The 22,794-nt window shown below is 40.3% G+C and overlaps 1 protein-coding gene across 1 annotated transcript in view; it reads right to left on the bottom strand.

Moving 5' to 3' along the window:
• Window positions 1-1,343: 1,343 nt before the first annotated feature.
• Window positions 1,344-22,794, bottom strand: part of ALCAM (activated leukocyte cell adhesion molecule) — a 90,499-nt gene continuing 69,048 nt past the window's right edge. Inside the window, exons 15-16 of the mRNA XM_044284965.1 lie at window positions 4,532-4,644; window positions 1,344-3,109 (exon numbers count right to left, since the gene is read on the bottom strand). Of these exons, the coding sequence (XP_044140900.1) occupies window positions 4,557-4,644 (88 nt within the window). The 3' untranslated portion in view covers window positions 1,344-3,109; window positions 4,532-4,556. The remainder of the gene's footprint in view (window positions 3,110-4,531; window positions 4,645-22,794) is intronic.

Below are 22,794 nucleotides of genomic sequence, written 5' to 3'. Positions count from 1 at the left end.
TAATAAATTTGTCGACAATCTCAGTTATAATTGTTATGCACTTCCTTTATCAGGATCGCCTCCCAATAACAGAATGGGGCACTGGCAGGAAAAGCAATATCTTCCCTTTTGTGTAGTGGATGAAGCTGATTACTGCAGCGCTGTCACCACTGTAGTAAATGGGAACCGCGCTGACCTGCTCCATCAACTACACAGTGGATGGAGTTGGGGAAATCTAACACCTATGGGTGATGGGACTACTACTGAACAGCTGATTTGCTGGGGTTCGACTCTCCACCAATCTCATATTAATGATGGGTCATTAATTGTTAAATGCTGGAGAACCGCTTTAAGCTGTACATTGTGACGTCATTTATCTAGCACTCCCTGCAGCCCCCCGCTTGTCCTCCTGTCACATAAGACTATAAAGATTCCCTATAGTAGGTGGCCTCCTACCTGGGCCTAATATGTCCTGCTCTGCCTAGGGAGTTTCAGGCACAGAATGTTATAATAAAGCTTGTAATGCACTGATGGGCCGGCAAGGAAGCTGCAATGCATTGGATTACGGGATTGTGTACAATCATAAGGACAGATATTAGGATATAGTTTGTTGCAGTTCCTATATAGATAACTCTAGGTTCTTAAAGAGGTCTCTGGGCTTTTAATATTAATGACCTAGTCTCAGAATAGGTTATCAATATCAGATCGGTGTGGCACCCCCGCAGATCAGCTGTATGAAGGGAAGGCACATGCAGTGTGTGCTTTCAGTCTCCTTTCTCTCTTCCTGCTCGCAATAAACATAACAGCCGCGAGCAGGAAGAGAGAAGGGAGACGCACACGCATCAAACCCCTGCCAATCTCATACTGATGACCCGGAGAACCCCTTTAAGAGCCACTTTAGATATGCGATTGTAATAGTTATGTCTTTGGTAAAATTCTTATGCTGCAAACCAAAGCACACTTATGTGTTTGTGTAAATTGGGAGATAAAGGATTGTTGTGCGGACCATTCTGCCTTATCCCCACTATATTAGTCAAAAAGTATGCATAGTATTATTCTGTTTTACACACTCGGACTTGTACACGTATTGCAATGAAGAATATACATTATAATAAGAATTTAGAATTATTTTAAAAGTTATAGATAGCTTCTACTTTAGCTCAGCTTTAGTGAAAAATCTACACAAAAATATCACTAGAGCTTTTTCTCTTTTTTTTGTTCATTACTTAAGAAAAAAAGAAGAAATATTAACTGTAATAAGGTTGAAAGTTGAAATACAAACACAGTTACAAAAAAAAACTAGCATTTTTAAAATCCAAGTAATCGGGGACAATCAACCAACTCTGACCCTTGCACACAGGAGCTTGTAGTAAATACACTTTATATGTACAGTCTCTGGAAACATATTTCCGGTTTACAGAGGATCAAATACATCTCGTGATATTCAATGCATTTGTTGCTGTCCATTTACAATACCAAGTTTACACGCATTGAAGAGTCCACATTTTTTTTTTTTATAAAGTTACAAATTTAAAATGTAACAAAAAATACTCAGACATTTTATTGTTTTGTATATCGGATGATAAATTATGTACCGGTTAACACAAGATCGCGTGAAGGTGCGTTTAAAACCTTTAGTGTTAGATAATAAAACGAAACAATAAAGCAAATTAACCCATTCACTCCTGCAACGCACTGCGAAGCAGGCTGCTCAAGAATTACAATGGTCAAAGAACAGAGCATTGAAAGAAGCAGGTGGACTGTTGCCATGTATGCTCACCATACAGATGGAGCATGCTTACTTGAAACAAGATGCACACGGCCGCTTCCATTAGTATTAGATCATTGCACTTAAGAGACGTGGGGCGCCTGGGTGGGCTTGCTGTGTCATAGGACAAGCAATATAGATCTGAAACACGCATGCTCCATGTGAACACCCAATAAACAGTCATGCTACCATCTTTACAGCAGCAATTCTAATTTGCAAGTCACATCGGAGACTAAGATTAACATAGATGTGTAACATTTGCTACTTCTGTAGTAGGTTTCATCGTTTTGAATATGGCTGACAATGTTAAGTGAGCCTCTGTCACTACAGCCTAAATGTTTGTACGACAGACAATAATTATGAGGCATTTGCAATAAGCAGCACTGCTGGAGATGTACAGACCATGGGATACAGAAATTAAGAGGGAAGTTTAAAGCTTAAGCCAGGCTACGAGACAATGGCAATCACTCAATTTACCCTGGATATACTAGAACTGTTGGTGGCGGAAAAAGGCAATTAAAACTGTAATTATCATGATTAAAAAAATAAAAAAAAGCGCAAAAGAAAGCATTAATTATAAGTTAGGTAGGTCCTTCAATAATTAGTCTTCTTCAATCATGAGAATAAAGCACGGTTTTTCAATGCACAGCTGCGGCGGTAGATGTTTTTGCAATCATGTTTCCTTGCTTGAAGAATGCTGTTCGTAAGGCAGTGGCTAACCAAAATCAAGATTCCAGTCATTATTAAATTAATGATATGAATAACAATAGTCTGCAATGCTATCGGCAAAATCTCCATGTGTGGTGACAACGGCTTTGTGCGTCCTTATGGGCTGTACACATAGTGTTATCTGGATTAATCGTCTACGTTTGAGCATACGGATTGTTCAATAACCGCTCAACCGGGTAGTGTTGGGGCAAGAATACAACTTCTCAGGGAGTCTTCAGACCGCTATATGTGACATTTTACCGATGGCATTCAGAAATAAAAATGTACCTGCGCGTCAAACAGTCATAAAAAATAATAACATTACACTATACATCTGATTGACAGCAACTGTCGGAACAAAGCCTTACAGTGTATAAAAATAGCTACGTAAAAAAATTTACATAAAAGGCAAACAAAACAAATTCTCAGTGCAGACATTTACATAAAAAAATAACAGAACACAACATGGTAAGCTATCATCATGGCTGTTGGAACAGTTTTTCTTGATTCTTTTCAGAGATAATTTTCCTCATAATCCTGGGACAACTTGGTACAAATGTTTAATACTTTGACCATGAATGTTTGCAGCTCCATTGTATATATTCCATTAAGTACAATCCACATTCATGCTTCAAACTGCTCATCATGGTTTCCCTACAAGCAAAAAAATGAAATGCAAATCAAAAGTAAAATAGCACTAGCATGGTAAACAGAATTGCAAATCTGAAAAAGACACCTGGGAGTCAATCTCCACTTACATCAGTAAAGATAAGAAGAAGCAGGCATGGATTTTATGACTATATTAGGCTACTTTTACACCTGCGTTAGGTGCGGATCCGTCCGGTATCTGCACAGACTGATCCGCACCCGTAATGCAAATGCTTGTATCCGTTCAGAACAAATCCGTTTGCATTATTCTGTCAAAAAAAAGTCTAAGTCAAAACGGATCCGTCCTAACTTACAAGTCAACGGGGGACGGATCCATTTTCAGTTGTACCATATTGTGTCAGTGAAACTGGATCCGCTCCCATTGACTTACATTGTAAGTCAGGACGGATCAGTTTGGCTCCACATCACCAAGCAGCGTTTTGGTGTCCGCACCCAGAGCAGAATGGAGGCGGAACGGAGCCAAACTGATGCATTCTGAACGGATCCTTATCCACTCAGAATGCATTGGGGCTGAACTGATCTGTTTTTGAGATCCCTGAAACGGATCTCACAAACGGAATTCAAAACGCCAGTGGGAAAGTAGCCTTAGATGTATTTTACTACTGCACAAGGGCATGGTTTCCTATGACCAAAAATGTGATATTTTTGAGTAAAGTTGAGAAATTTAATATAGTCGTTTTTCAGTTATCTCTGTTTAGCAACACGCCTGCCATTGCACCTCTCATGAAGGGTATTCACCAGGCTTTTCTTTAGTACAGTAACCGAAGACCTAAATCCATGTTTCCAAAATGAATACATAACCAGCAGATTCCCTATCCCAACCTCTTGTAAAGCTGGTTTACAACAGGAGATTTAGTAGTGATCAATATGCTTTCCCGGTAACAGATATAAGAGAGGGATGATCAGAATGTTTACAATTTGACTAGTGACCGCAAGAAGCCATATTTGCTATATTTTTAGGTGGAGTATTTGTCTTTTTTAAAGCTAAACATAATCAAAAAAAGTTAATTCAGCAAACGTATTGTCAAAATAAACCTGTTCTAGTGATGAAGATTATACACGATAAATCACCAAACTTTCTGAAAACACATACTTTAATAATACAACTTTAACTTGTTGGTTTTGGTTGACATTTTGCAGCAAAGCCAGTAGAGGATAATGCCTCTGAATGTACTATATAAATCAGTGACATCACAGACATTTCATGTCAAATATTCATGAGGCACCGGCTGCTGATAAATTGTCAGGCTCATGAATTCTTCACTGTGGGTAGAAACCAGGTGAAATATAAGCAGAATTTGCAAATCATTGTGTGAGTATTGGATTACAATCTGCCCAGCAAGACTGTTTCAAGGATCTGTTGAAAGGAAACAACTTTGGTAGAAAGGGCTGCTTAGTGGACCTTACCTTGAGTATTTGTTATGTATACTTTTTATGCTTCTGATTTATGATTATTTTCTTCTAGTTTCTTGTTTTCTTCTGTGTTACCAAGTTCTTTTCCTACATGTTTCGATGCCGAGCTAAATAATGTTAAAAAAATAATGATCATTAATGTGAGTGCCGATAGACCACAATGAAAGAAAACAAAAACAAAAACCACACACATCACTTTGAAACGTGCGGCACGAGATATGCTTCATCTCTTAGAACTGCCCATGGTGCACTGAGCTGCTATAGTGGCATATTAGCAAACCCACCAAAGCAGATCGTATCGGTTTGCGCTCCTACATAACCCTAACCCTAAGAGGTCACGGCAGAATGTAAACTTATAATAAGTAATTGCCTATAAAAATGGGCCATATGCCGTATGATAAAAGGTGCCAGAGTCCACCATAAGTGTGGTGCCCTTTATGGATACTCAGGCCACCTAACTCCCAGGTGGTCATCTTCCATACGCCAATTAGAGGCGGATATACCTAAATTACAGGGGTTAAAAAGTATATATATGGGATTTCTCGCAATCAAGGTGTGAATTTCCCCCAATTGTTTAAAGGCAGCTGCTGGGGCAGTGATGACACTCCTAAGATTATCTGGGGTCCAGGTCACTGCCCTCCAACAAATCAATACTAGCCAGGGTTAATTCACCCTTATTAACTAGATTGAGTACACTCAGCATGGGAACGCCAAACTAATCTACTGTATTCCTCTCCTGAGCTACTCCGATAACTCTAGGGGTGGTTTCAATGCCCCAGCAGCTGCCTTCAAAGGGAACCTATCATCACCTTTATGCTGTCCATACTAAAGGAAGAATAAAGTAGAGACAGGTGAGTTGATTTAAGCGATCTGTCATTTATAAGTTAAAAGTAAGTGGTTGCCGAAAGATTAGGTCTGGAAAAGAGTCCCGGCCACCTGAGAAGAGTATTAATTATTCATGAATTCCTGCTCTCCTGCCCACCTGCTGATGATTGACAGTTTTCTACCTAGTTTTCTCCATTTCTGTCTAGTAGAGAACTGCCAATCATCAGCAGATGGGCGGGGAGAGCAGGAGATTAGGAATAACCAGGACTCTTCTCAGGTAGATTTGACTCTTTTCAAGGTCTAGTCTGCAATTATTATAATGCTGGGTCTCAGCAACCACTTACTATTATCTCATGAGTGGCACACCGTTGACATCAGCATTTCTGTCACTATGTTATGCTGCTTTCAGTGAGGTCAGCATAAAGTTGATGACAGGTTCCCTTTAATCAGCAGATGCGAATTTCCTAACTAATGCCATCACACCCTGATTGCCAGAAGCACCAAATATATTTTTTTAACCATTGATCTAGGCGGATTCTCCTCTAGTTGGTGTATGGAAGGGTGTGTAGTTTTTTTTCCCAAAGGACCATATACCTTATTGTTCCTCTGCAATGCTTTAGGAATATAGCCAAGATATTCACTAAGCTATTTCCCGTTAGTTAAATCAATGTGGTTTAAGGAAGAAGAATTTACGATTCTCCAATCCTCAGAGAGCTTTAATGCAGAGAGAAAGAACACCTAGAACTGGTAAATAAGCAAACCCTGAGGTAAATCAGTCTGAGTTTAATCAAAGTAACACCTTTATGGAAGCAAAAGTAATTGTTTTTAAGGGAAAACTGCACACAGTACAAAGAGTAGGGGTTGTATATGAAATAAAAAAAATAGCACATTTTACCCACTATGTCCAGAATTTTCTAACAAAGGTCAATTAGGAACCCCAGCCTTTCATCTTTTTACATAAGATTTATATTGAAAAGTAACAGCACACTGCAAGGCACAACGAATGAATCAAAAAGGTCAGAAGAAAAGCCCGTCACAAATAAGTATTTTCTCTGAGGTTAATTTGTTTGCTAGGCAGCAACAACATGTCTGACGTGAAGGATTAGTGATGTGCGTTGCCATCACTTCAGGCTATGGGAAGACACTATTGTACTTTAATGTAGTATATAGTAGACGCTTGTACATTTCTACCAAAAGAGGCGTCCTACACTACCTTGCAGAGAAAGGGCACCAATACAGCAAGTACTCTGCCATGTATAAGACTTGAGAATACTGTGTATCCGGGGAAAAAACTGTAAACGTGTACAAAGGTTCTTATCATCATCTCTTCATGAATAACAGGGTCCCAGGTATTGGGGATGGGGCGGTAGGGGGCTCGAGGGGGGTGTTAGTTTTCTTCTTAGAAATTTTGGGAAGTGTGTCACAAACTGCTGATCATCAGCAAGATACAGTTAGACAGGGTCGGCAAATAAGGATAGTTTCTTTCATCACTGCTTAAAGGGATTCTGTCATGAGATTTTACCCCTATAACCTAAACATATGCTCATGTCCGGAGTAATAAGAATAATCCTAAGCTGGCCTTATTAAACTTCACTATGACTATTTGCCCAAAAAACGGGTTTTTCATAACCTGTCACTCACTCACTTAAGGTGCCCAAGGGGAGGTCCGTTAATACAGGGTGCACGGCCGCACCCCTCGCCGTCCGGTGCCCAGCTGTCTTCTGCGCCACCTTCTACAGCTCAGCACTGCCTCCACAATCCTACCCGTCCCTCTGCCAGATCCCGCGCCTGTGCACTAGGATCAGCCTGATGCGCCGTGGACTCCTGGCAGCGGCTTTGTTGAGCGAAGTGCACATGCGCCGGCCTGAAACGCATGCGCACGTCGCTCAACGAAGCCGCTGCCAGGAGTCTGCGGCGCAACAGGCCGAGCCTAGTGCGCAGGATCTGGAAGAAAGACAGGTAGGATTGAGGAGGCGGCGCACAAGACAGCAAAGGCGGCACTGGGCACCGGACGGCGAGGGGTGCGGCGGGGCACCCTGTATTAACGGACCTCCCCTTGGGCACCTTAAGTGAGTGATTTAGGTTATAGGAGTAAAATCTCATGACAGAATCCCTTGAAATATTACTATTTACAAGCTTTAGTAAAGTTTGTAGAATCAGCAGGTTTTGAGCATTTCTAATAATGTTGGGTCATATAAGACTTGTGGTCAGTACTATAGTAATTACCAAGGTTATGTGCATTATTCTGTGTCCTTTTATGTAATATGTGCTCCCATTCTCAATCCCCTACAGCACTTGGTCTACCAAACTTCGATTCTGCATTTCCATGCTATACACAGAAATAAGGCAAGAGGATTTCAGCAATTGTTTCCAAACTTTGTTAAATGTTTATGGAGAGAACACAATGATATCACGCTTTCCTGTGCAAACATAAAAGCTCAGCCCTTTTCTTAAACACTATAAGTCACCAAATAAGTAACCAAATTCCTTGTAATGTTAACAGGGCCTCTTAGTCTTTTATACAAACTGGCACATGTTTTTTCTAGGTCGTACCAGGACACCATTTCTTGTAAACCACATCCATTTCTCTAGTCTAGACTTCCCTAGGAACAATATGCAAGGCTGTGCCCTATTTCATGTATAACTATGAACTGCTTCTGCACACCTAATGTAACACATACCTGATAATAAGGCAGTGTGACAGATACAATGAATTATACGAGCAGACCAAAATAATGAAAAAACAGAAGTTCAGCATTGTGCAATATCCAGTGAATAAAAGTGTATGTATGCTCTCTGCTGTACTTTTTACATTTTCTGTATCTTTAGTCTGTATTTCTATTATTTCCATTTCTGAGCTGTGTATGAATCCAGCGTGTGGCATTTGCATTTATACAGAAGATTATGTAGCATAAAATAGAGATATCATAAACTGCTTAACCACAATACAGCCAGCTTTTAAATTTGCTATGGCTAGAAAAAGTGCACATGAATCAAACTGTGCCGTTACAGATATTTGTTGGTCCTCGAGATGATTATTTTTTTTTATTTATTTTTTTATGTTAAACCATACAGCACAAAATAATATGTAAAAAACTCTAAAAATAAAAAATCATTAATGCTCTTTCAAAGAGAAAAACTCTAAAAATAAAGTTCTAATATTGTAGAGAAAAACATGCTTCATTAAATACTCTATTCTATCTATACACTTTATAAAGCATATGGGATATCCAGTAGTAGTCTATGGTCGGTACCTCACATTATGATGGAAGGGATGATACGCCCAAATACAGCCATAAAAAGCCTAGTGTGACACCTCCCCTATAAACCAGCAAAATGTTGTATCACTTTATTGTCTTGGTCCAGAAATATACAGACTATTTTCCCCAGCTTTAAGACAAGTACAATACATAACATCTTCTATTTCTGTACTGTAATTCCTCACCCAAAGGAGAATGCTATCAGCACAGTTATCTATCCTACTATATTCTGTATATCACTGTCCAGCATATCACTTAACTAGACTGTGCCTCTCTCTAGTCTAATAATAAAAGGGCAGATTTTACAGCCTGCCTCTTCTCTCCCTACATGTGCCCCACAATACTTATTTATTACCTGTCCCTGCCTATGTGACTTGCTGCCAGGGCTGATCACTGCTTACTTCTATCTTCCTTTTCCTTCTCTTTTAGTGAGTGCAGGGAAGAGAGGAGAATGGGGATGCAGAGATTACAGTACACTTACCATCAGCATTAATCACTGCAACCCCACTCTTTTCCCTATCTACCCAGCGTCTAGACAGGGGGAAGGAATGGGGATGCAGCGATTAGCTCTGAGAGTACAGTACACTTTTACTGTCAGCATTAATCACTGCAATCACTACCCAGCGTCTCTGGTTAGACGGGGGAAAGGAGTGGGGCTGCAGCTTTAAAGGGGTTGTCTCACTTCAGCAAATGGCATTTATTATGTAGACAAAGATAATGCAAGGCACTTACTAATGTATTGTGATTGTCCATATTGCCTCCTTTGCTGGCCTGATTCATTTTTCCATCACATTATACACTGCTTGTATCCAAGGGCTACGACCACCCTGCAATCCAGGAGCGGTGGCCATGCTTGCACATTATAAGAAAAAGTGCCAGTCTGTGCGCACTCCTGGCCACCAGAGAGGCCAGAGCCTTTTACTATAGTCTGCAAGCACAGCCACAGCTGCTGGATTGCAGGGTGGTCATAACCATGGAAATAAGTGTATTATGTGATGGAAAAATTAATCAAGCCAGAAAAGGAAGCAATATGGATAATAAGTTTAACAATACATTAGTAAGTGCCCTGTATTAACTTTCTCTACATAAATGCCATTTGCTGAAGTAAAACAACCCCTTTAAGTGCTGACAGAGTACTATGTTCTTGTATATGTATACACTCTTGCTCTCCCGCCATGTTGGTCAATACATATGGAACATTTTCCGCTGGTCTGCAGGATCACACAACATGTGTTGATATGTATACAGCAGAAGAATGTATGAGACTGGTGGAGTGGAACCTGGAGCTATATCTTTTGGGTAGGGACTGCAATGTCTGTTCTAGATTTTTAAGTCCCTAAACACCCCTCTAAGGATATTTGTCTTCTCACTTCACTATATCTGTACCTTTCACTTACTATATTGAAAAGTGACTGTGCATATGTATGCGCCAACCACTGTCCCAACTGTGTTACTGGGAGTCTGATCTGAAGTCTGGTTAGGATTGGGGAGGTCTGAATTGAGCTCTTATGAAGATTGGGGGGGGTCTGAATTGAGCTCTGATCAAGATTGGGGGGGATCTGAATTGAGCTCTTATGAAGATTGGGGGGGTCTGAATTGAGCTCTGATCAAGATTGGGGGGGTCTGAATTGAGCTCTGATCAAGATTGGGGGGGTCTGAATTGAGCTCTGATCAAGATTGGGGGGGTCTGAATTGAGCTCTGATCAAGATTGGGGGGGGTCTGAATTGAGCTCTGATCAAGATTGGGGGGTTTGAATTGAGCTCTGATCAAGATTGGGGGGTCTGAATTGAGCTCTGATCAAGATTGGGGGGTCTGAATTGAGCTCTGATCAAGATTGGGGGGTCTGAATTGAGCTCTGATCAAGATTGGGGGGTCTGAATTGAGCTCTGATCAAGATTGGGGGGTCTGAATTGAGCTCTGATCAAGATTGGGGGGTCTGAATTGAGCTCTGATCAAGATTGGGGGGTCTGAATTGAGCTCTGATCAAGATTGGGGGGTCTGAATTGAGCTCTGATCAAGATTGGGGGGTCTGAATTGAGCTCTGATCAAGATTGGGGGGTCTGAATTGAGCTCTGATCAAGATTGGGGGGTCTGAATTGAGCTCTGATCAAGATTGGGGGGTCTGAATTGAGCTCTGATTAAAGGGAACCTGTCACCGGGATTTTGGGTATAGAGCGGAGGACATTAGTTGCTAGATCGCCGCTAGCACATCCACAATACCCAGTCCCCATAGCTCTGTGTGCTTTTATTGTGTCAAAAAAACGATTTGATACATATGCAAATTAACCTGAGATGAGTCCTGTATGTGAGATGAGTCAGGGACAGGACTCATCTCAGGTTAATATGCATATGTATCAAATCTTTTTTTTTTACACAATAAAAGCACAGAGATATGGGGACTGGGTATTGCGGATGTGCTAGCGGCCATCTAGCAACCCATGTCCTCAGCTCTATACACAAAATCCTGTTGACAGGTTCCCTTTAAGATGGGGGGGGGGGATCTGAATTGAGCTCTGATTAAGACTGGGGGGGGGGGGGTCTGAATTGAGCTCTGATCAAGATTGGGGTGGTCTAAATTGAGCTCTGATCAAGATTGGGGGGTCTGAATTGAGATCTGATCAAAATATTTTTCGTTAGGGTACTTTCACACTTGAGTTTTTCTTTTCTGGCATAGAGATCCGTTACAGGGGCTCAATACCAGAAACAAATTGATCAGTTTTATCCTAATGCATTCTGATGGAGAGCAATCCGTTCAGTATGCATCAGGATGTCTTCAGTTCAGTCACTGTACGGTTTTTGGACAGTGAAAATACAGCAGCAGAATTATTTTACATTGAAATGCATTAATGCCCTAAGTGTTCTGGAAAAACGGATCCGGTTTTGTGGTCTGCGCAGACCTTTACAAATACCGGATCCGTTTTTCCGGATGACAACTGGAGAGACGGATCCAGTATTGCAATACATTGGTGAGACGGATCCGCATCCAGATCCGTCTACAAATGGTGTCTGTTTGTATACAGATTGCCGGATTCCGCAGCCAGTTCTGGCGAAGGATCCAGCGATGCTAGTGTGAAAGTACCCTTATTTTTCCTCCTCTAAAACCTAGGTGTGTCTTATAAAGTGAAAATATGATATGTGTAAGAGGGAGCTGGAGAGTAAATGTTGCATTAGTGTATACTTAATATAGACTATCTCAGCTAGGTGTAGGTTTTGAGGAAACAAGGAGTAATATATTGTCATGTAAAAATTATACAGAAAATGTCTTATTACAGGGATGAAATCCATTCTTACTCCAAGCTCCACAATGAAAACACACATTTAAAGTATGCCTGCTGACACAAGAAGAGCTCTGGTGGATGTGTTATTAAAAGTCAAGAAGGTAATTGCTTTGAATCTATGTAGGCCGCTGGCTTTGGCAAGACGCAGTGCTGTTCTTAGGATGCTTGCCTGCTGCTATGTGATTCTTTTCATAGGCTACCATCCATAGAGCTAAGAAGGATTTGAGCTTTAGCAGCCAATGCAGCAGGTGGTCTTTGAAAAATGATGCTGTGTTATCAATAGGATTCCAGACCCATTGAAATGTTAACACCTTCCTCAACATAAAATGATGCACACGATTAATTGAAGCCCAATGTTGCATTCATTTAACCTACAATTAGAAATCTAATGACATTTTGTTATAGCTGCTGTATGATAAAGTTTTAAAATGAAAACACTAAGGAGGCCATTTATTAAGACCGGCATTTTACATGCCGGTCTTTACCCCTTTGGCTGGCGGTGGATGCACAGAATTTATGTAGAGGCGATGGCGTATAACTTTGGCGCGCCCACCGCCTGTCTAAATCTACGTCAGCTCCCTACCAGACATGACTGAATTTGGATGATGGCTCGGAGCTTTGGACAAAAATGAAAGGAGGTGCTATGTTTTTCAAAAGACAATGAAGACTTGATACATCACTGCTAAACATTCAATTAAGGAATGATGGTAAGGTTTATACAATGTGACCATTTCATATGATTAGTTACCGAAATTATTTTTGCTTTGCAACATTGGAAAGACTGTATTAAGACTGGATAGTTTTATTTCTGAAACTGCACCTGTTCTTTGTGTTCTAATGACAGACTCTAGGACTGGGCACTGAAAAGGATTTCTCAGAAGAAACTGATCTATGGTTACACCTGCAAACTATTTTATACGCAATGTTTGTGGCTAAGAATAATTTTAAAAAATAAAGCGATTTCAGGGTCAAAAATAACAAAAACACATGGAACAAAGACCTTCGTTGTTCTTCAAATTTCATGTGATAGAACACTAAAATGCCACAGCTAGCAGCTAAAAGTATGCTTCACCATGAAGCAAACTAAATCCATAATGAAAATCTGCAGAAAGAATTGACATGCTGCATAAACCGCATGGCAATTCAATATCTGTGCAGTGTTTCTCGCATTGCATGGATGAGATTTGCTAAAATCTCATCAATTTAGGGCAAATGTACCCTTCTAGTTTAAATTTTGACTTTTAGCGATTTCGTTACTATGGACAGGAGCTTTTGGTGTCCTCCACTATTAAATATTTTTCAAATTTCCTTATAAAAATGCATTTCAAAGTCTTGTTGAAGAGACCCTGTCGCCACAAAATGCAGTGCAATCTGCAGGCAGCAGGTTATTGAGGAGAAGGAGCTACAGATCGATCTGTAGGTCTGAGAGAAGATTCAGTATAACTGCCTGATCGTCAGCAGAGGTGAGAGCTGCATTCACATGCAGCAATTACCTCCACTGTATGGAGAAGAGCAATTGCTCCCCATACAGTTCACTGTTTCTGGGCAGCAGATCCACAAATGATGGGGTCCGCATCAATGATGCTTTCACCTGATCAATAACACCCTTAACACAGGGCAATTATCAGAAGGAGCATTCCTAGGGTGTAAATGAAATGATGCTCCTAATCCTAATTGTTGTGTATAGGTTAGGAGTTTTTAAATGTATTATTAATTAGATTTATTGTAACTGCCGAATGACACAATTCATGGGGGAGATTACAAATGCACATAAAGACTAGTTCCTAAAAACAAATAGCTTCTAAAGTTGGCACTGATTTACCTACCCCGAAGACTTTGGCACATCACCAGTGATTTTACCAGCCTCAATATACTGTGGGTTCAATTCACATTCAGCTTCAAAGATAATATCTAAACAAACATTTTCCCTTTTGAAGCGAATATTTAGCTGAAAGAGTGGTAGAAGAAAAGGTAGAACTGAAAAGTGCAAAGCTTTTTCTTTCCGGTTGATGAATTCCCATTCCTTTCATCAAACAGCAGCCGTAGTGGATGAGAGATAAATCCTTTCTGGTGCACACGCACATCACCATACCAGGCTCTGCTGTATACTTCATACATACAAATTACAAATCATGCTCTCGCTCCGGCTGCTGGAGAAGCTTTGGACGTGTTGTACTAAAACAATACATGCCAGTTATATAATCTATGCCTGACAATGTGCACGTTTAATCTAAGCAAATGGTACAAACGTGGTTACTACAGTATTGCCATGCTTATCTTCTAACATAACATTCTACTTAGAGGGGAAAGTAAATTTAAGCACAATGTTGATTTCATCCACAAATAATGAACAAACCATATCAACATTCACCTCATCACAGCAGTTTTTCATTAATGACTAACCCTCTTCAGAAAATATGGCCACGTACATGAAGGACCAGTTCTCTATGACTCATGGCAGAGCAGCCCTTACTAAAGGTTGTCATCGCTATTTGTACGTTTTTTTGTATACTTTTGTATCAATAGTAGTTGGCAAGACAATTCATGTTTCTTTTAAAATTTCTTTAATATAAAAGTTCTCAAAACAAAAAAGTCACAGAGCACAGCCACCAGGGATTGTACTTTCTGATTTTACCAAATTAGTCATTTTCACATATTTCATACAAGCAATGTGAAAAAAATATATAACCCATGACCCTGCAAAAATATCTACCTTATTTTTTAAACTATAAGACGCACAAAAGTGGGAGTAAAATGGTAGTGCGCCTTATGGGGTGAATGCTAGTGACTGCCTTATTAGTATGCAGGAGACGTTGGGTATTGGTAATGGAGAACTGAGGTAGCTGTACTCACCAGTCGCTAGTCTTCTTTCGGGCACCACATTGTACATGTCCTGATTGCGTACAGTGCCAGGATGTAGTGCACATAGGTGCACACTGTGACTTGACGCTGTGCGATGTCAGGTAGCAGTGCAGCGAGGGCCGCAAGAAGAATAAAAAGAGGTTAGTGTCGGTGTGGTCTGGAGCAGGAGGCAAGTTCATTTATTTAACTGACACAGAGGTATGAGGAGGAATGGGTGTGGGGGGTCTGGTCTGAGGTGGAATGGGGGGTCTGATAGAGGTCTGATGGGGCTTGGGGGTCTCATCTGAGGTCCAAGGAGGAATGGAAGTCTGGTCTGAGGTCTAAGAAGGAATGAGGGTCTGTTATGAGGTCTGACGGAGCTTGAAGGTCTGATCAAAGGTCTGATCAAAAATTATTTTTTTTTCCTTCTCTACATTCTAGGGGAGTCTTATGTCCAGTGCATCTGATGGAGTGAAAAATTACATAATTATACAAAACAGACTAAATACAAAGTTATCTTTTTAGGGTTTCACAGAGACTCCACATATTGTATAAACTGTGAAGCCAAGTCTACCCTATTGCCTTTGCAGTCACTTTCACCTGCACATCCAAGCCAATCTTGAGGCTGAAGACTCTTCCTGACATTGGTTGGAGGACTAAATATCCTTATGGGACTACTCCAACTGACAGGTCATACAAGTTAAATATGTCTAGTTCCTGGGGAAACCCTTCAGTTCAAAAGGAAACTACCACTGAATATTGATGCATGATAAAATTATTTTATCTAAAACATGTGCTGGTGAGGTTTGGCCTTCCGGGTCCCTTTGTCCAGGCTACCTTTGCCATGTATGAGCAGGCAACAGCCCTGGTTCTGGTTAATGGAAATCTCTCCTCTCCATTTGCTATAAGTAATGGGACTCACCAGGGCTGTCCCCTCTCCCCACTTTTATTCATCTTGGCATTGGAGCCACTTTTATCCATTATAAGGTTGGATCGGGAGATTAGAGGTCTATGTTTGGGAGGCAGGGAACAAAAAATTGCAGCATTTGCAGATGATGTTCTTATGATGACGGTGAACCCGTCAGTCTCTTTACCTCGCATTCAGACTCACCTCAACCTTTACAGCACAGTTTCAGACTTCAAGATCAATGCCAACAAATCCCTAGTTCTTTGCTCGGGTATTTCCCCCTCAACCAAACGACAATTAATGGAGAATTCTCCCTTCAACTGGTCCTCTCCCACCATCACATACTTAGGAATCCAAATTAGCCCTAAAATAACAGACCTCTTCTCGCTTAACTACATTCCTACAACAAATTTTAACGCCATAGACAATCTGGCCCACTCCAATCCCACATTGTCTTGGTTTGGTCGCAAAAATCTGTTCTCATCCCTAATCCTCCCCCGCCTCACTTACAGCAAGTTCTCCCTATACCCATCCCTAAACATTACTATACTTCACTACAAAAAAAGTTCAGAACCTTCATCTGGAATGGGAGGAAAGAGACTCTCATTCTCCCTCCTCACAAAACCTAGGCAAGCCAGAGGTATAGGTCTTCTAAACCCAGAACTTTATGGCAAAGCTATTCTCCTCTCCCGAGCGGTAGCCTGGCTACGCCCCTCCCCACAATCTGCAGCAGTAGAAATCGAAAAGGATATATTAAATAGTCCAGCCAGAGAACTCTTGCTTGGGCATCAAACTGTCCTACCTGGTCCGTTGACCCACTACCCAATTGTAAAAGCCACTCTAGAGGCTTGGAAATGGTTTTCCACATCTCATTGCCCCATCCCCTTTCCCTCTCCACTCTTAACGATAAAAGACGTATTAGTTACGGCCCCTCCTGCCTTGAGAGCGTCAGCTTCCCAAGGGATAAAATCCTCATTAACTTCTCTAATCTTGTTGGTGTGCCCCGCTGGTGATCTAATAGATTTAGAAGCCACAAATACTGTACTTAACCCACATCCATGTGACCTCTTCACAGTCTTATACCTCAGAGCTTATATAAAACAGCATGTCCAATTGGGTGACTTACAACGACCCTTGGTCTGGCTCGAGTCAGTAATCTCCCAACCCACAACCCCTAAAAGACTTATTTCACAAACCTAGAGCAGGTTGCGTCTCCCACCTATCCTAGTCAAACCATCTTTCATAAAACATTGGGAACTGGACTTAAATACTACAATCCCGTTCGCTTCTCTTCATAGACTCCTTGAATCCCCCCATAGGGCCTCCCGCTGTGTCCGAAAGCAAGAAAACGGATACAAAATTCTCACCCGGTGGTACAATACGCCAGATAAGACATAATTGTTCTCTGAGACTGCTTCGGACACCTGTTGGAGGTGCCTCCGGGAGAAGGGGACCTTCCTCCACATTTGGTGGACTTGCCCCCCTATCTATAAATGGTGGTCCGAGATATTTTCTATGGCCAACAAGATTTGCCACACTTCCATCCAACCTTCCCCGCAGCTGGCCCTGCTGTCTCTCTTTCAGGAAAAGGGTCATATCCAACCACCCTTTATCTTCTCACAAATGCTGATAGCTGCTCGCCTCTTGCTTCCTAAATTTTGGTTGCAGACCCTAACCCCCCCAATGGAACAATGGTACCAGAAAATGGACCAACTCCATAGGTTTGAGGAATTGTCCTCTTGGGAAACGAGCACGCATGTCACATTCCTCAAAAAAATGGCTCCCTTGGTCAACTCATAGAGCTCCCAAGAACACAATTAACCCTCATTTATCATGAGATAGATATTGGATAACAGCAGTGGGGTGGAAAAAAAAAAAAAAAACATAAAATTTCACCAAGGTTTTTTCATATTACAACTTTAACAGTGCTCTAAATGTGACACAAACTGTTGTAAAGTAGAAAAGCCTTAGTTGTCCATAGAAACCAGTCAGATCGCACCTTTCATTTTCCAAAGGAGCTGTCAAAAATTAAAAGGTGGAATCTGATTGATTGCTATGGGCAACTAAGCCAGTTCTTACTTTACACCAGTTTGATAAATCTCCGCCAACGTCTGTATTCTACAGATCAGTTAGATTGCGACTAGGGATGAGCGAATCGACTTCATGAAACGTCCGAAGTCGATTCGCATAAAAGTTTGTTTCAATACCGTACGGAGTGAGCACTCCGTACAGTATTACAATGTATTGGCGCCGATGAGCCGAAGTTATTACTTTCGAGAAGTCTCGCGAGACTTCGGGTAATAACTTCAAAAATTAATTTCTACTGTTAAAAACCTTTTCCCGAACTCTGGTTCGGTTCAAGAAGATCCAGATTATTGTTACCAGGGTGTGTCCCTGCACAGTCTGACAATTTGTGTTGCCAGTGTCAGACACCTCCCCCCTTCTGGTAATACCAATCTGGACCTTTATAGCAAATTGGTAACTAATTCATTAATTCTAGCAGGAATAATAAAGGAATTGCACAAAATAGTCATAAGAATAGATGTTCCAGAATTGCTATTACATGGGGAATGCATGTATTTACTATAACAGACATGTCAGGATAGGTGACAGGTCTTCTTTAAGCTTGAAGGATGTGTCTTTGCTCAACCATATTCATTTTGTAACCAATAAATATACACACACACACAGGTGAAACTCAAAAAATGTGAATATCGTGCAAAGTTCATTTATTTCAGTAATGCAACTTAAAAGGTAAAACTAATGTATGAGAGAGATTCATTACATGCAAAGCGAGATATTTCAAGCCTCTATTTGTTATAATTTGGATGATTATGGTTTATAGCTTATGAAACCCCAAAGTCACAATTTTGAGGTCCCCTTTGCTCAGGGGATATGGATTAATCAGCTGACTAGAGTGTGACACTGAGCCTAAAATATTTAACCTTTTCACTAAATTCTAATTTTAAGATGCATTAATGCAATTCATTTTAATTTGCATTTACTGAAATAAATGGACTTTTGCACAATATTCTAATTTTAAGTTTCACTATATATATATATATATATATATATATATATATATATATATATATATATATATATATATATCTATATATATCTCTATCTCCATCCAGATGTGTAGCTCTTTCATGGCGCTATGAAGATTCCATTGGACAGTGAAGGAGGGGCACTGCCAACAGTTATATTTTATATTTGTTAATCCTCCATTTCACCCACACCTGTATCAATGCAGTAAATTTCCTCATAACAGTTACAAGACTGACAGGGCCACGTCAACACTGACAGCAGGAGATAATCCCTGTATAAAATATAATTAAAGGGCATATCATTTAGGCATGCTGATTGACAGCACTGAAGCTATTACCACTTCAAAACCTTACATTTCAGATTCTCACTGAAAGAGAAAACTGCTCAACAGCTACAACATCTCAGACATATTTTTAGACTCCAATTTATCACTGTGTCTTGCCTAGAATAACGCCTTTTGCACACGACTGTATGTATTTTGCGGTCCGCAAAAAATACGGATTATATCCTTGTGCATTCTGTATTTTGCGGAACGGAACATCTGGCCCTTCATAGAACAGTACTATCCTTGTCCGTAACGGAAATACGAAAACGGAATGCACACGGAGTACCTTCAGGTTTTTTTGCGGACCCATTGAAATGAATGGTTCCGTATATGGTCCACACACAAAAATGGAACGGAATGAAAATACGTTTGAGTGCAAGAGGCCTTATAAGGAGGCAAAACATTTGTGAGCAAAACAGAAATTATGTTGTTCTAGTAGTAAGGACTATAGATTGTAGAGTTAGATTGTAGTATAAGGCCCTGCTGTAGTAGAAGGTCTCTGCTGAAAATACTTTCAAGATTAATCCACTTACAACATTCACCCTTTTCCACTCAATTTAAACTTTTTTTTAGTCCAAACTGAACAGAACACATGGATTTGAAATCACAAAATCAACAATCCTCCATAATGTTCACATAAATATTAGGCAAAAATCACAGCTGACAAACTGCTCTCATGTCGATACTCAGATATTAACCCCTTCAAGACCAAGCTAGTTTTTACCTTCAGGACGAGGCCATTTTTAGCAAATCTGACAAAGTGTCACTTTATGTGGTAATAACTTTAAAACGCTTTTACTTATCCAGGCCATTCCGAGAACGTTTTCTCATCACATATTGTACTTCATGACAGTGGTAAAATGGAGTAAAAAAATTTCATTTTTATTTATAAAATAATATACCAAATTTACCAACTTTTTGAAAAAATTTGCAAATTTCAATTTCTCTACTTTTATAATAGATATTAATACCTCCACAAATAGTTATTACTTTACATTCCCCATATATCTACTTCATTTTTAGATCATTTTGTGAATGCCATTTAATTTTTTGGGGACGTTAGAAGGCTTAGAAGTTTAAAAGCAAATCTTGAAATTTTTCAGAAAATTTCCAAAACCCACTTTTTAAGGACCAGTTCAGGTCTAAAGTCACTTTAATAGAAACCATTTTAGAAACTACACCCTCAAGGTATTCAAAACTGATTTTACAAACTTTGTTAACCCTTTAGGGGTTCCACAAGAATTAAAGGTAAATGGAGATGAAATTTCAGAATTTCATTTTTTGGCAGATTTTCCATTTTAATAAAAAAATTTCCAGTAACAAAGCAAGGGTTAAGAGCCAAACAAAACTCAATATTTATTACCCTGATTCTGTAGATTACAGAAACACCGCATTTGTGATCGTAAACTTCTGTACGGGCACACGGCAGGGTGCAGAAGGAAAGGAGTGCCATATGGTTCGGAAACTACGGGATAAGGCCGAATGCACACGACCGTGGTATGCCGGGCTGGATTCCTGTTCAGAGCAGGAGCGCTCGGCGTCATTGGTTGCTATGACGCCGTGCGCTTCATGCTGCCGCTGCTGTACAGTAATGCATTTTTTATATATATATTTTATATATATAAATTTGTATAGTGTATCATTGTACAGCAGCAGCGGCATTAAGCGCACGGCGTCATAGCAACCAATGACGCCGTGCGCTCCTGCTCTATACAGGAATCCAGCCCGGCATACCACGGACCGCTCTCGGCCGCGGAACACAGCCGTGTGCATTCGGCCTAAGGTGGCAGTTTTGTTGGTGCTATTTTACGGTACATATGATTTTTGGCTGCTCTATATTACACTTTTTGTGAGGCAAGGTAACAAAAAATAGCTGTTTTGGCACCATTTATATTTTTTGTTATTTACAATGTTCATCTGACAGGTTAGATCATGTGCTATTTTTATACAATACCAAATATAATTTTTTTGGGTTCTTTGTTTCAGGTTTACATAATTAAGCATTTTTGAAAAAAAGGATTTTTTTAGTGTCTCCAGATTCTGAAAGCCATAGTTTTTTTTTCTTATGTAGGGTCTCATTTTTTGCGGGATGAGATGACGGTTTCATTGGTACAATTTTGGACTGACTTTTTGATCGCTTTTGCATTACACTTTTTGTGATGTAAGGTGATAAAAAATGGCTTTTTTACATCGTTTTTATTTAATTTTTTAAGGTGTTCATCTGAGAGGTTAGGTCATGTCATATTTTTATACAGTATGCGATTACGGACGTGGCGATACCTAATCTGTATACTTATTTTTATTTAAGTTTTACACAGTAACAGCATTTTTGAAACAAAGAATATCATGTTTTAGTGTCTCCATAGTCTGAGAGCCATAGTTTATTTTTATTTTTTGGGCGATAGTTTTAGGTAGGGGCTCATATTTTGCGGAATGAGGTGACGGTTAGATTGGTACTATTTTGGGAGGCATACACCTTTATGATCGCTTGGTGTTGCACCTTTAGTGATTAAGGTTACCCCAAAAATTATTTTTTTAGCGCAGTTTTTATTTTTTGACAGTGTTCACCTGAGGGATTAGGTCATGTGATACTTTTATAGGGCCGGTCTATATTGACACTGTGATACATAATATATCTACTTTTCTTTTTATCCCAATATTTTAACAAATTTTTTTTTTCTTGAAACTTAAGTTTATTATTAAAAAAACACTTTTTTCACTTTATTTTACTTTTTATATTTGTCCCACAGTGGGACTTCAATACATTCTGCGCGGGGGGAGGGATGGAGTTAGAGGTAGCCCCATCCCTCTGTATACCCCGCACGTGTCGCTGTCAGCGCTGACTGCCGCACGTGAAAGGGTTAATTCGCCGGCATCACCGCAAACACTGATGCCGGCGGATGCAGCAGGGGCACGGCTATCAGTAACAGCCAGGCACGTGCTGCGGATCGGGCGGGTGGAGCTCCCGCACCCACCCGATCCCATTACGTACAAGGGGTAAAAGGAGATGTCTCACCAGGAACTTCACTTTTAAACCAGGCATAATGTCTTGTAGGACCAGCTCAGCCAAATGTAATGATACCTTTCACTGGGCTATCCGTTGCTTTATTCTGGAGAAAGGACCAAGTCAGGACCAAGTTAGAGGACTATGCAGGAACCTGGCCCTCTCAATCAAAAAGGAGAGGGGGATAACAGAGGAAGCAAGAGGAGAAAGAATTGACATGCTGCATAAACCGCATGGCAATTCAATATCTGTGCAGTGTTTCCCGCTTTGCGTGTATGAGATTTGCTAAAATCTCATCAATTTAGGGTAAATATACCCTTCTGGTTTAATTTTGACTTTTAGCGATTTTCGTTACTATGGACTTTTGGTGTCCTCCCCTATTAAATCTTTTTCAATTTTCCTTAGAAAAATGCATTTCAAAATCTTGTTGAAGAGAACCTGTCGCCACAAAATGCAGTGCAATCTGCAGGTTATTGAGGAGAAGGAGCTACAGATCGATCTGTAGGTCTGAGAGAAGATTCAGTATAACTTGTAATTTATACATTTAAACCTCTACTCGTTCTGCGCTCAGTTTCACAAGTGGGTGCTCTTATGACTGATAGCTTTCCCCCTGTAAAGGCCGACATAGCAGACAATTACCAGGAACAGCCTGATCGTCAGCAGAGGTGAGAGCTGCATTTACATGCAGCAATTACCTCCACTGTATGGAGATGAGCAATTTAGTATGGAGAGGCTTGGCCCACCCTTGGTGCACTTAACAGCTTC

The sequence above is a fragment of the Bufo gargarizans genome, chromosome 3, assembly GCF_014858855.1.
Source record: "Bufo gargarizans isolate SCDJY-AF-19 chromosome 3, ASM1485885v1, whole genome shotgun sequence".
Taxonomy (NCBI): Eukaryota; Metazoa; Chordata; class Amphibia; order Anura; family Bufonidae; genus Bufo; species Bufo gargarizans.
The sequence above is the reverse complement of the archived record's forward strand: the minus strand, read 5'-3'. Positions and strand labels throughout refer to the sequence as shown.